At 35.2% G+C, this 16,058-nt stretch overlaps 1 protein-coding gene across 5 annotated transcripts in view; it reads right to left on the reverse strand.

The window, feature by feature from the left end:
• Positions 1–16,058, reverse strand: part of LRRC7 (leucine rich repeat containing 7) — a 426,756-nt gene that overhangs the window by 242,613 nt on the left and 168,085 nt on the right. For all 5 annotated transcript variants that reach the window (XM_031683476.2, XM_031683477.2, XM_072975751.1 and 2 more), the window contains one exon: positions 3,211–3,328. In XM_031683476.2, the coding sequence (XP_031539336.2) occupies positions 3,211–3,328 (118 nt within the window). The remainder of the gene's footprint in view (positions 1–3,210; positions 3,329–16,058) is intronic.

Here is a 16,058-nt window from a genome sequence, read left to right on the forward strand (position 1 = left end):
TGTATCTCTCATGTCTTGACTCTTTTCCACTGGGGCTATTCCAACCTTGTCAAACTATGATGCTGACAACGGCACTTACTTTCTGCTCTTTCTTCACTTGACAGATCCCCAAAGGATGTATTAAGCTCCTTAAGTAACTGTCTAGGTCTCTGCCACAGAATTCAGTGACAGCTTTTTAGGTATGATTTTGTGAAAGGGCTGATGTGTTGAAATCTTTCGCTGTTTATGTAACTTCCAGCAATGGATGATATATCATCATGCTCATCAAACCTTTTGTACTGTACTAACTTTGCAGAATGATTTGTCACATCTAGCTTGTCTTTTGGCATAAATACTTCCACCATACAGCAATCATAAGTATAACTAAAAGTCCCTCAATACTACTTCCTAAGACTTCTAAGGATGCTCACAGACTACTTCTAAGTAGAAACATAACTTACAGTTAACCTAGCAACAAAAGTTTCTTGATGCAAGAGGGCCACTAGCAGATCATTCTAATGCTCAAAAAAAGTCATATGTCTCAGGATTTGGGGGTTTATAGTTGGTGATGAATTTTCATCTGATTCTCTGTAAGAATAAGATTGATTTTTATTTACTCGAACTTTGCAGCCAAACCTACCTGAAGGCCAAAGAACATGTTATATTTAGTCATATGATATTTCTAATAAATTGCGATTTGAAAATAGAATTTGATGTGTGTATGTATATAAATATACAAACTGAATTAATTGTTATTAAAGTACATAAGTATCAAGCCATAAAAATATGCGGCCTGTAAATTTATTTTTAAAAGAACAAAGGTTGACCAAATGTCATCTCTCAGTGAGCCTAAATCTAGTTGCTGTCTTCTCCCTAAGTCGACAAATGGTCCTTTTAGGACTGTCTTCCTGAAAGCCGTCTAAGTGGTAAGTCAAGTTGGTGGAGAAAGGTGTGTGTGCGCCTCATTTTCACTCTTGCGTCCTTCAAATAAAATGCTCTCCTTTATTCAGATGCTACCGTGCTTCATGGAATTCCTCAAGCCATATTCTTTACTTGAACTCTTCCCTAATAATAAAGCAGTCTGTATTATCTTTTTAGTCTCTAAGAGTTTACAATTGTAATTTGTGCCTTATCATTAACCACTTCATTTTATAGTGTTTTATGATATTCATTGATTGTTTACAGGTTTTAGTCTTCTCTCTCCAGTGACACTGTAAGCTTTCTACGATTTTTACAGACTTGAAGAAATCACTAGCAATTTTAACTTGCACATTTCAACAAGTGTTCCACGTTCTAGAAGGACTGTTCATTCACGACTTAATTCAGTAAATTTTATTGAGCTCCTACAATGTGCCACACACTGTTTTAGGCTTTAGAGATGTATCAGTGACCAAAACAACAATAAAAAACTGGTACGTCCCTGAATTTTAATTACAGTTAGGGGAATCTAGACAATAACGCAAATAACTTAAAAATGTAGTATGTCAGTTTCTCATGAAGGCTATTAAGAAAATCAAACAGGGAATGGAAACAGGGTATGCTTCTAATGGATAATAACAGCAGGATCTTAATTTTTAAAAAGATGGTCCAGAATTTCTTAAGTATGTCATCTTCACATGTGAGTAAGAGATTCTGCTGGTAGTCCTTAAACAGACAGGTTAAGTAAGATCCTTATTTACCTAGAATGCCAAGCCAGTCTTAACTTTTTTTTAAAGCTAGGTTAAATTAGTTTTTTTCCCCTTATTTCTCTTCTTTAAAAAGAAAAAAAAACTTACTGAATAATTGATACACCAAGAACTGCACATACTAAATGCACACAATTTGATGACTCTGGATATATGCAAACATGAGTGATGCCACGACCACAAACAAGGTAACAGACATATCCAGTACCTCCCAGTTTCCTTATATTCTCTTGGTTTCCTTTTTTCTTTCTTTCTTTTTTTTCTTTTTTGTGTGGTAAGAATATTTAACATGAGATCTACCCTCCCAACAAAGTTTGAAGTGAGTAATAATGTATTGTTAACTACAGGCACTGTGCTGGACGGCACATCTCTAGAATTTATTCATCCAGCACAAACAAAACTTTATATACCTATTGAATAACAACTTCTGTTTGTCCTGTCTGGGCATGGCTATCATTTCTTAGGGTAACTTTACCTAACCATATTGACTGGATTATGTTCTACTTGTGTGCATGCCCTTCACCACTGATGTAGCTTCAAACTCAATTGTTTATTTAATCATCCATAATTGCTTGTTTAATGTCTAATGCATGTACTAGAATGTAAATTTCGTGAAGGCAGGAGATCTGTAGTTCATGCCTGTCCCTTTGGCACCAAGCTTATTACCTGAAGTTACCAAAGTAATACACATACACACACGCACGCACACAATTTAGCCTACTAGCTTAATGATGAAGAGGTCATGTTTTACATCCTCATGGTGCCTAGACATAACCCTTTTTGACTGATCCTTGCTTTATTCTAATAAAATGGAGAGCCAAGTTCATTTAGAAGGAAATGAAGATTCATTGAATATATGAGGATATAGGAGACTCCCACAAACACTTAAAGGAAAATATCATCAACATGCGTATCAACTAAACCACCAGACATAACAAGTTTGGCCAAAAATATAGCAAATACCACTGAGCACTTATTATTCACCAAGCATTGCTCTGGATGTCTGAAATACATCAGTGACCAAAACAGTGGGAAATCTTTCTTGCCCCATAATGTAAACTCCATTACAGGGCAGGAGAAGATAGTCAAAACCATAAAAAATAAGTAAATTATATATATTAAGAAAAAGTCAGTGCTATGGGGGAAAAATGGAGCAGAGGAAGGGAAATTGAGAAATTGAGAGTGGGTCAAAGGTAGGCCATGCTGAGCAGACGATATTTGAGACGTGCTGGAAAAATACTTTACTCTGAAAAATGAGGAAAATAAACAGTGTAAAGCCAGTAAAATATTCTAGAAAAGACTCAATCACGTATCTGAATGCAGAGGGAAATAAGGCTTGAGGGAGTCAGGGACATTATCAGCAAGGGGAGGGGAGAGAAGTTTTCTGTCTTGGATTTATAATTCAGGATTTAACTTTTCAACAAAATTAAGTTAAAGTTGCAACAAAATCAAAGAAAAAGTATTATATCGTTTGCTAAGAGGAAACATTAAAGCACATTGTCAGTGAAAGAATTCAAGTTATTTAGAGATGAGATGAGAATCTTACCATTTTTACTGATGTCGAGTTCTTTAAGGTTAACTAAACTAGCAATAGTGGTTGGCAGATTTGATAGGTCATTATCAGGAATACTTAGTTTTCTTAGAGCTTGACAGTTGAACAATTGCTGTGAAAAGAAAATAATGATTAATTAGGTCTCAATTTGGTTCAATCCATTCATACATACACTTAGAAACAAAATTCAATTAGTCATCTTTGCAAATGTAATAAAAGGGCCAACTACAAAAAGTAGTCACTTTCTTCCACTCCCATCTTCAAGATTCTTTTCAGAACTTTTTCACATTCCATCCCCATGTTAGTGCCTTGCTGCTCTTTGCTACGCAGATTCAACACTCGAGGTTTTCTACTTTTCCCTGCTTCTGTTTAATGTTAATATTAATGTTCAATTTGCCACTGAGCCAATTGATTTTTCCCTTTGAAATAATTTCTGGAGTTGCCCCTTCCTTTCTATTCCCACGGCTACCAGGATGACCTCAATTCTCTTTCCCCACAACCACAAATCACTTTCATTTACTCACGTCGAACAGCTGTTTATGGGACGTGCAAGAACTGTAACACAGTTGAATATAGGAGCTGACATTTCTTTTGTGTCCTCTCACACTGTTTCATAAATATCTAGCAAATGAAACATTCAATCCCTCGTATTTGGTGAAAAAAACACCACTGATTGGTTTATTTCTGCCACCAGTCTAAAAGTACTAATGGGGAAGAGTTAAGCTGTACTGCAATGGCTCTCAAATCCAGCATGGATTTAATCACTCGTGGGAGGATGTGCTTGCTTAAAATGTGGATTCTTGAGCTTTACCCAGAGAAGTACTGATATCAGGGGTCTGGAATGGGGGCCAAAATCTGCATTTTTAACAAGCACTCTAGTGATCTGGTTATTTTTATGTAGGTATTTCCAGTATCATGTTTCTGGAAACAGTAAGTTAGATTTTTTTTTAGCTATGTCCATCTCATCTTGACTACTCAAGATTTGAACAGCTGCGACAGAAATTTTGATTCATCTCTGGAAGAATTATCCTAATGAGATCTTTTCTGTTTGACATTTCTAATTCTGTTTTGCTGAATTTCCCCAGATGAAGTCTCTGTATCTATGACTATACAATTGGCCCACAGTACATTTAACTACTGCTTGTTTTTACATGTAATTCATAATTTATAAGCATAAACAACGTAGCACATGGTTGTTATTTCTTAACTCACTAGCTTTTTAAAAAATAGACTTCTAGTTGTTACTTAATATAAAATATGTAGTTTCTTGCTTTTGGTTAGTCATTTTTGGCTCCTTGCAAAGATTACTTGCAATACTGCATGTAGTGCTAGAATTTCATTATTCTCCACAGTAACGTTGCTTATATAAAGATCTTTATAAAACCTAAAAAAAAGGACTTTGATGAATAATTTCCATTATTAATTTTCTTTAAAAATTAAAAAATAAAGATGTCTACACTCATGCAAAAGTTAATTTAAATTTTTGTCCATACTCTATCATTCTATTAGGACCATTACATCTACACATAATGTTAGTTACAGATGCATAGATTAAAAAAAAATCAATTGCCTCATGTCTGATATTGATAAGATGTACTAACTACTCTTTAGTCTGATTACTATTATCATTTTATGCAAAATTCAGACAAATTATTTTTAAAATAGTGGTTTTTGGTGTATAAATTCAAGTCTCATCATCTCAGTTAAATTCTCAATTAATCTCAAGAATTAATAGAAGTCCTTGTATTCCACTTTTAAATGAAGCCACATTAGGAACAAATGATATGGAAACTCCTAAACATTCTATTACCTAAGAGAATCTAAGATCTCTGTGGTAGAGAGGCAAAGAGCATGTCATTTGGAATCAGATTAATGTTGGTACAGTCCCCACACATCTACGTCCTAGCTGTGTGATCTTGGGCAAGTTACCTAACATCTCTGAGCCCTATCAATTTCCTATCTGTAAAATGGGAACAATAACATTACCTAACTTGAAGGATTGTTGAGAGGATTAAATGAGTCATTATACGTCACCAATTATAAGTCTTACATTTTGTTTCACATATTAACATCTTTGATACTTGGGATGCATCTTTTAATAAAGATTAAGTTGTACTTCTTAAGCAGTGTTTCTTTCTTAGTCGTACTACAATAAAGGTAATGGTGTGTCTTACAATCAATAGCCTAGGATTTGAAGAAATGAATTACTTGTTAAAATGTGAAGTTGTTTGTGTTTGAAACATAGTAAGAGTTTGATAACTAGCCATTATACAGATACAGAAGTAAACCCATATAATAATCTATTTCTTACTTTTCTAGATGATGAGAGCTTTGAAGGCAGGAGTCATGTCTGATTCATCTTGGTATCAACCGGTTTCACCTTTGTATATAGCAAAGTGACTAGCACAGTGTCTTGCACACAGTGTATCTTGAATAAATATCCTTGACAGTATACTTAGATAAGCAAAGGGAAAATGAGGAGAGTGGTAAGTTCCAGCTGAGAGTGGTACTTCACTGGTCTGGAAGTTTCAGATAGGTAAACAATCTCAGTGGAATCTCAATTTCATAAACAAATCAGTGAACTTTTGAGTATGAGTCATGATGTCTGTAAACTGACAAAGAAATTAAGAAGGACTTTTAATGATTCTTTCAATATTCAAGCTTTGAATGAAAATGAAGCAAAGAATGATCATAAAATAGCTGTCATTCTTCAATATAGCATAAAATAGCAAATATAATTAATAGCAAATTAAAGTAAGACAGTTAATGATTATGGTTATCCTGCCTTTCATTTGATAATGATATTTCACACTTCAAAAAAATTGTTTTGAGTCTTAAAATATTTGTGTACTAAAGTGCTCTTTTTCTTGGGCTGAAGGAAGCAATTTAACTCTGACAGAAATTGGTTTGAGAAGAGTATGCAATTTAAATTACTGACTCCAAAAAGTAATGGTTACTTGTTTTCTAAGAGAGCTGACACAAAGAAAAATGCAGAGTGTTGAAAATAAAAACATATTTGGGAACAAAAATGCATATTCTAAAAAGCACTATTCATTAATTTATGGAAAACCATTCATTGATACTTGCTACAAGCTACAGTATGCTAAGTACAGGGTACGTAAAATGAACAAGACACAGCAACCGAGCTCAGTAACTTAGCTTACAATTTAATATTTAGATATTAAGTGCTGCGTGAAAAGACTACGCCAAGGTAAATATTACATATGATGAAAACATACTGGTAGAATATCTGTCCTGGATTATGTTGATGATGGTGTTGGGGTTGACTCATGAAAGTATTCCTGGGAGAGGTAATGAAAACATGGATCACTTAAAAACCAGCATAAGTTAACCAGATGAAAGCTAAAAAGAGATAATGTTGCACTTGTAGCATCTAAAGAAACTCTTAATTCAAAGAATGTATAAGTCAAACTAGTTTCAAATATTTGTTTGACTGCATGGGGATACCTGGATCTTGGAGTGAATGCTCTGAGTCCACAACATCTACATGCATTTAAAATGTATTTATCGTATGTTTACCACTGAGGATAAAGACATTTCTGTTTTCAGCAGTATGATGGACTAAATATTCAAAGAAAAACTTTTTAGTGCAGCAAAACCACACACACACACACACACACACACACATAAACACACACACACACACATTCTTTTAATGCATAGCTGAGCTCTGGCTGTTAAGTACGGGGATTTCTTAAATTCCAGAATAACAAGAAAATACTAATACATAGAGTTAAATGTGTCTGTATTAAGCTTTTTCTCTAGTGGTATCTGTTGGTCTCTGGTGGCTGAAGATTGAGGTCTTTTTTTTTGCAATTGGAAAGTTAGAAGACTGTTTGGGGTCTGAACAGAGGTCAGAGATTGGCTTAGAGACCACTCCATACACAATTGGGGTCTCTTAAGGGTGACACCCTTAGTGAGTGAATTAAAAAAAAATTGGTCCCGCAAAAGAAGTCAGTGGTGAGTGCATGACTTTCTCAGTTTGGGCTCTGAGTGAAGTAAGAAGAAAGAGCAAGAGAGGAAGGAAGGAAGGAAGGAAGGGAGAAAGGGAGGGAGGGAGGAAGGAAGGAAGGAAGAAAGAAAGGGAGGGAGGGAGGGAGAGAGGATGGAAGGAAGAAGGATAGAGAAAAACAAAGAAATCTACTCATGTATTGTCAACTAATATTTGACAAAGGAGCCAAGAAGATGCAGTGGGAAAAGGATGGTTTCTTAATGTTGTTGGGAAAACTGGATAATCACATGCAGAAGAATGAAACTGGTCCCCTATCTTATACCACTCATAAAAATTAACTCAAAATGGATTAAAGACTTAATGTAAGAACCAAAACTGTAGAATTCATAGAAGAAAACATAGGGAAAATGCTCCTTGACATTGGTCTTGGCAAGGTTTTTTGGATATGACACCAAAAACAAAGGCAATAAAAGCAAAAAATAAACAAGTGAGACTACATCAAACTAAAAAGTTTCTGCACAGCAAAAGAAGCAATCAGCAAAAATAAAAAGTCAACCTATGGAATGGGAGAAAGTATCTACAAATCGTTTATCTGAAATGGGGTTAATATCCAAAATATACATGAAACTCATACAACTCAGTAGTAAAAAATAGGAAAAAGGAACAGAAAAAAACAATTCAAAAAAGGGCAAAAGACTTGAATAGATACTTTGCCACAGGAGACATACAAATGACCAACAGGTACATGATAAGATGTTCAACATCACCAATCATCAGGGAAATGGAAATCAAAACCACAATGGGATATGAACTCACACCTGTTAGAATGGCTATACCAAAAAGACAAGAAAAAAAAAAGTGTTGGGAAAGATGTGGAGAAAAGGGAATCCATGTACACTGCTGGTTGGAATGTAAATTGGTACAGACACATGAAAAACAGCACTAAGTTTCCTCAAAAAATTAAAAATAGAACTACCATATGATACAGTAAATTCTACTTCTGGGTAAATATCTAAAGAAAATATAAACATTAGCTCGAAGAGATACTTGCACCCCTATGTTCATTGCAGCATATTCATGATAGCCAAGACATGGAAACAACTTAAATGCCCATCAATAGATCAATGGATAAAGATGTGAGACATATACATATATATGCAGAATTTTTTCAATAAATACAGTACTAGACAATCTATAATTAGTTGAATCCTCTGATACGGAAACATGGATCCAGAGGACCAACTATGAAACTTAAGCATCCTTGGATTTTGGCATCTATGGCAAGTCCAGGAACCAGTCCCACACAGATACCAAGGGAGGACTATAAACAGATTTTTGACTGTGTCGGGGTCTGTGCCCCTAATCCCTCTGTTGTTCAAGAGTCAACTGTCTATACAATGGAATATTACTCAGCCACAAAAAGATAAAAATCCTGCCTTTTGTGATAGAACAGATGGACATTAAGGACATTATGCTAAAGGAAATTAGTCAGATAGAGAAAGACAAACACTTACTGTGTGCTCTCGCTTACATGTAGAGTCTATAAAAGCTGAACTCATAGAAATAGAGAGTAGAGTGGTGGGTGTCAGAAGCTGGGAGGTGGTGGGAGAAATGGGAAGATGTTGGTTAAAGGGCACAAATTCCCAGCCATACAATAAAGAAGATCTGGGGATCTAATGCACACCACAGTGACTGTAAGTATCAATAATGTATTATATACTTGAAGGTTTTTAAGAAAGCAGATCTTAAGTGTTATCAGTGTACACACACAAATCATAATTATGTGAAAGGATTGAGATGTGGTACTGTCTTAGTAACTTCTTACCTTATTGTGGTAACCATTTTGCATTTTATACATGTATCTAGTCATCATATTGCGCACTTAAACTTACATATGTTATATGTCAATAATATCTCAACAAAGCTGGGGAAAAACCAATGTAGAACTAAAATTCTGAACAACAGAGGCATATGTATCAGGAAAAAGGTAATCAGATTAAAAACATTCTCAGAGTTTTGCATTGTTTGAGAGGAGGGTAAAGACACTGATTAACTTTATATTTAAGTTAAATATGTATGCTAAAATTTCTAGGGTAACAGTTAAGGAAATATAAATAAGTGTATAATTTCCTAGTTGTTAGAAGAAAAATAAATGGAAAGAGAGAAAAAATCTTTAATAAATATAATGGAAAACAAGTAAATACTCAAAAGAAGCAAGACAGATGAAAATGTAGAATAGAATGGAACAAACTGATGCAAATGTATCAATAACAGCCACTAATAAATATATATTAATCCTTCCAATTAAACAGAGTGGGTTAAAGTTAAAAATAATCAAGCTATATCTTATTACCAGTGAAACACCCAAAACTTGATGGAAAAATGATAAAAAAAAAAACTGACAAAATTAACTTAAAGAAGTCTGAAGTATCAATACTAATTTAAAGCAAAAGGCATTACTAAAGAGACAGTGCCCACATGTTAGCAAAGACTTCTGCTCACCAGGAATATATAATTCTAAATTTGCATGCACCTAATATCATAGTTTTAAAATAGTTAAAGAAAAATTTGCCCTATTTACAAGGGGAGATTATAAATCTATTATCATAATAGAGTATTCTAATACATCTCTCTTGATAATTAATTAAAAACAGAAAAGAAAAGCTATAGAAGAATCAATAGCCACTAGCTTGTCCTAGTGGACACATAGAACACTGAATTCAACTACTACAGAGTACTTTTTAAAAAAGTACTTATGAAAAATTTGCAATTAACCATGTACTAGACATAAAGAAAGTCTTAACAAACTTCATAGAATTACTAATACAAAGTTCAGAATCTTAGACCATAATGCAGTTGTTATAAATTATTAATAAAAAGATAGATTGAAAAGCTTTTATATTTGGATATTTATATATAAAATTAAAGTTGACTCATAGTTCAGAGAAGAAATCACACTGGAAATTACAAAATACAAGAGAACAATAAAATATTATGTGTTTAAAATGGCAGGATATACCTGGAGTATATCCTGGACTAAAGTAACTGGACTAAACTGTAGCCTGAAATGCTTACATTAGAAAAGATGAAGGGGTGAGAATGAATGAGGTCAGCATGCGGCTTAAGAAGACTGAAAAAAGGTTAACAGTATAACAGAAAAGCAACAAAAGAGACCCTCACAACTCACAGTGGTCTAAAAACGAGGAAGGACAGAGATGCTGAAACAAGCTGCAGATTGGGAGCTCAAACAGAGGAGCCATGTCTTTTCCAGGTCATTGTATGCATTGTATGCATCTTTTTAAATTTTTTACTGTGAAATATACACACACAAGAGTGTATATAGTATGTATTTTTAAAAATTATGATAATAAAATAGAGACCCATATTCTTCAATGCAGTTTAAGAAAACTGCTTTATGTCCCTCCCAATCAAATCCCTTTGTGTCTTCCCTGACCCTCCAAAAAAACAACCAATTTCTCCTTTCCTCACTTTTTACCACAGGTCTAATAACCTTAAAAGTATATATTGTTTAATACAAACTTGTGGTTGCCAAGGGGGTGGGGGGTGGGCAGGGACAGACTGGGATTTCAAAATTTATAGATACTAACAAGCATATGCAGAATAGATAAACAAGATTATACTGTATAGCACAGGGAAATATATGCAAGATCTTGTGGTAGCTCACAGAGAAAAAAAAAATGTGACCGTGAGTATATGTATGTTCATGTATGACTGAAAATTTGTGCTCTACACTGGAATTTGACACAACATTGTAAAATGACTATAACTCAATAAAAAATGTTTAAAAAATTTGGCTGTTTACATTTATATGAATGGAATAATATGCCATACTTTCTTCTGTGACTTGACTTTTTCATCCAATGCCATGTTATTAACATTATTCCATGTTCGTGTTTATAATCTATTGATTCACCTTTACTACTTTATGCTTCATATAATGCCATTTTCTCACATATCCTACTGTTCATAGACTTTTAAGTTATTCCCAATTTTTTGAACAAGGCTGCTAAGAATATTCTTATATACATCTGCTAGTGTGCATATACAAACATTTCTCTGAGGAGGTAGGCATATGTTCAAATTTACTAAGTAATATAATTTTTTTTTCCCATGTGGCTGTAACAATTTAAAGTTCCACCAGCAGGGGTAAGAATTCTCATTTCTTCAGACTATTTCCAAAATTTGATATTTTCAGACTAAGTTTTCCAATCTGTGGTATGTAAAATTATAACACATTTTACCTATTTCTAAAAAAAAAAACTGAACACTTCTTCATGGTTTACTCATTTGAAAGAATATTTGTCACATATTCTGGATACTAATTCTTTGACAGCTCTCTCAATTTATGGCTTATTTTTCCAATCTTTTTTATGCTATCTTTTGACAAAAGACATTTACAATAGCCAAATTCATCTATCAGTTTTAATGGGTGCAGATGGTCTCCTATTTTTTTCCTCCTGAAAGTTTTAATACTTTGATTTGGCTCATTTGGAATTTATTTTTGAGAATGATGTGAAGAAAGGATCCAATATTTTCTCTTTACAGATGACCAGTTGTTCCATTTTAAAAACGGGTAATTTGCAAGACAAGTTCTGCTGTATATCTAATTTCCACATAAGTATGGGTCAGTCTCTGTGCTTTGTAATTCTAGTTCACTAGTCTGTTTGTCTACCTCTCGTTCCAGTTGGGTCATCAGAACTCTGTGACTGTGATTTGTGCTTGTGCTAGGGAAGGGTGGGGAAAGAATATGAGAATTCCTGAAGAAGGAAGAGACAGTCCAAATTAGCTCCCTCCCACCAAAACAAAAGAAACAAACAAACAAAAGAAAACATAGATTTTAGCCAGAATGTGAAAAGGTATACGTGTCTGGGCTTTACCCCAGGTATTTGGATGGTGATTTTTAATCATTTTTGAGTCAACCCTACAGATATTATCCCCAGAAAAACACATACAGACATGCACACACACACGTGCACACACACACACACAAATACTCCTGCGCATCTAATTCCAAGGAACTTGCACATCCCCGGAAGCCCATGCTGGCTCTGTGCAACAGGTTAAGGACATTTGTGATGGGTCACATCATGTTACTTTTAACAAAGCAAATGTAATCAGGTCCATCTTCTGCTTATACTTTTTCAGTGGTTCTCTCCTCTCTTTGGGACAAAGCCCACGTTTCTTAACGTGGCTTTTAATGCCCTCTACCTCCCCAGTTTCTCATCTTGTCTCTTTCTCATGCTGTCTCTGCTACCATCCTGCATTACCACATCTCCAGCCACACTAGGAGCTGACAGTTTCTGCACCCACTGTGTTCTGCCTTGCCTTTGCAAACACCAGGTCTCCAGCTGAAGCTTTTCACCCCAGCCTTTCCCACCTCCCCTCTACCCTCTTCTCCAGGCTCAGGTCCTCACACATTTAGGTCACAGCTTAAGACTGGTTTACATGCTCCATCTGTGGACTTTCATATATTTTGTATTTATCCCCACTGAAGCCTGGATGCTTTTGGTTTGGAGATTATTAGACCGTAAGCTTCTTTAGTTTCGGCAGCATCTGCAGCATATAACGCAATGCCTGACACATTGCACTTTCTCAGTAAATAGCTGTTCTTTCATGAATATTCTTAGGCAGGGAAGTGGCAAATAATAAGATAATGCCATTTCTTGACTGCCTGTTATATAGATGCAAGACACTAACCTAGATTTTAAAGTACACGAATCTACTTCTGGCGACAATGTTGTGAGGAAGGTACTATTATCCCTACTGTGCAGGTGAGAAAACTCAGGAGGTTAACTTTTACAAGGTCATGTACCTAGGAAGTGCCAGAGCCACCGTTCAAATTCAGCTGTGTCTGCTACAAAGCCGGTTCTACTGCGGTGCCTTCCCCCCTCTACACCACCAGGTGTGTGCTTTGGAAAGATAATAGTGACAACTGACAAAAGTCGGTGGCAGTCTGGGAGGAAAAAGCAAAGGAGACTGCGGGGACCTTCACCCCATCATACTGATCCTAGGGGAGTTAGGGAAGAAGACTCAGATTCAGTGACTGTCTTTTGACAGCAAGGACCTAAATTATAGTAAATGTGAGTCTTTGTTATAGCAGTTTGCTAACCGTGAACTGCTATATAAATGCAAACTATTATAATTTGGATTAGCCTTTTATTATCACCATTATACTCAGGCTTGGAAAATTAAGGACACAATGAAAATGTCATGAAAGTGAATGACTAGATCTCAAAACATAGGTCCTTAGAAAAAAATGAGAAATAAGATGTTTATTTTTCCACCACAAATTAAAAAAAAAAGTATTTGCTGCTTATGAATTTTAAAAAGATAAACACTTTTCCTGAGAAGTTTCATGTAAGATCATAAATATTCAATGAGAGGGTTATTGATGCCATATGTTGGCACAAGTGGATGCCACCTGGGAAAAGAACTGATTGTCTAATGAGTTGGCATTACTGAATGGCTGGTTTCTTAGAAGTTCTTCCTTTGAATTCCTTTAAAAGTGTTCAGGATATAGCGTATCCAAATTCAATCAAAAGCTGTTTCAAAGAAACAATTATTTGTGCACACTATAATAAAATGCTTTAAAATTCTTTAGTTTAATACAAGTGTTAGTAATTATCTTCAGTTAGAAAAGAGCCAACTCAAAAATAATAGAGTAAAAAGTGGTTTTATAGATGCACCTGGTGAAACTGCAAGCTTCTAATTATGACATTTAGTCAATTTTTTCTTCCTTTTCTTAGTCCCTTCCTCCTCTTTCCTTCCTTTGTCCTTTCCTGCTCTCCTCCCTTTTCCTTTTTCTTCCTTTCTTTCCTTCCCATTTCCCTTCCTTCCTGACTGCTTATATTCAGTGAGCACCTCTTGAACATCTAGTCAGTGACAGATACAATGCCAGGACCCAAAGATAAACAACAAAGTATCCCCTCCCTCAAGTATACAGTCAACTAGTGATTAGAAATGCACACAAAAAATAAAATGAAATGTTGTAAATCCTAGGTAAATACTACAACAGAGAGAGGGCTTTGTACAGTGCATTTTGTTACGAGAGAAACATTCCTAGACTTTGCCCTTAACCTAAGAGATTTTGGATGCTTGGATTTGCATGCCTTTCCACCTATTCTACACTGCTCCCTCACATTATTGTCCACCCCCTTAAATGTTCATAAGCCTGGAAGTGACTGGCTAAACAAACATTTTTTTTTGAGAAACTGACACCTATGACCAGAAGTAGGCAGATGGAGGATTAGAAAACATCTAGGTGAAAAACAATGAGAGTCTTAGTTAAGTCACTGCCAGAAAGGGTGAGGAGGGAGACAGATTGGAAGGAGAAGTCATTAAGACTAGGTACCAGTAATCTATGGGCAGTCAAAGGAAGGATGATTCTGTGGTCCAACGACACCTGAAGGTCTCGGGTAGTAGTGGAGCTGTGGGCTGGTGTGGGAGGCATGGGACTAGACAAACACTGGTAGCATCAAATAAGATTGAAGCTGTAGGGAAATGGAAGACTTACAATCCCTTCCAGTGCATTGTAGCAATATTGAATGTGCTGCAGAGAAGAGCTCTTTTCTTCTCTGTGGAAAGATGGCAACTACAATAAATACCCAGGCATTTTATCCTAGAAAACAATAAATATCATTGCTGCTGTTTTTAAAATACAGATCTTTTCAGCAACAATTTGTCCAATGGTGGTGTTGAATCATCTCTCCCTTTGGAACAGCAAGTTTATTTTCGCATTTGTCATTGTCTTAGAAGGAAAGGAATATATCTGTTTTATTGGGGAAAAAAGCTGTCTATTTGAATATACAAGGCATAGAACCTTACCATATCCTTCTACTTGATAACAATTTCCATTAAAAAGTTTTCAGTGAAAAATTCTTTAACTTACATATCCATGATGCTAGCAAGCTCATAATATTAAAAAAATAGGAAAAGGTGAAAGCTGGATATGGAAGCACAACGTTTATGTTCTTAATTTTGACCTTGCTAAATTGCTGCCACACAATTAGGGCAAATTTCTGATATCTCTAAAATACTTAAGACAAGTTGTGTGTGTGTGCGTGCATGCATGCACACACGTGTGCATGCAGGTGTTCCTTAGGGATTTTCTTCTGTTGCTTTTTTAATAACTACTAGTTGGTAAAAAAAATTAATAACTATTAATTGGTAATTGACAGTTACAAAAGTATTGGCTTTGTCTTTAGAGAGTAATCAATAATGGTACATGAGCAACTGGGTTGAATGGCATTAATTTAGACTTTCATTTTAGTATAAGCTGATACATATGTATACATACAAAAACAGTATAAGCTAGTGAAGACAGACAGATAGACAGATAGATAGATAGATAGATAGATAGATAGATAGATAGATAGATATTTTTTAACTATCTATGTCTTAATCAGTTTTAGGTACCAAAACCCAACCTGTGCTGACCAACTCTGCCTAGGTCAGTAAACCAGAGAGAAGTTGATTCATGCTAGAGCTGGAGTCTCTTTTCCACTTGTAGTCATTATGGAAAGATTATAAACTTTGGAATCAAACTGACTTATATTTGAATTCTGATTTCATGCTTAACTGGTCACATGCGATTGAGCAAGTTCCATATGTTTTCTCAGGTTCAATTTATCATTTAAAAAGCCCAACCAGACCTTATTCTAGTCTTATCTTTAACAGTGCCCTTCTGCCAAGCCAATTTCCTTGACCCTGCAGCAGAGCAGGATTAGTTGTCTCTCTCCTGTGGTTTTGTATAATCTTCTGTACATATTTCTCAATCCACTTTTGCAAAATCATAATTATTTATGCAACAAATATTCAGTGAGTTCCCAGCTTTGAACCGAACATTGCA

This window comes from Vicugna pacos, chromosome 13 (assembly GCF_048564905.1).
Source record: "Vicugna pacos chromosome 13, VicPac4, whole genome shotgun sequence".
Taxonomy (NCBI): domain Eukaryota; kingdom Metazoa; phylum Chordata; class Mammalia; order Artiodactyla; family Camelidae; genus Vicugna; species Vicugna pacos.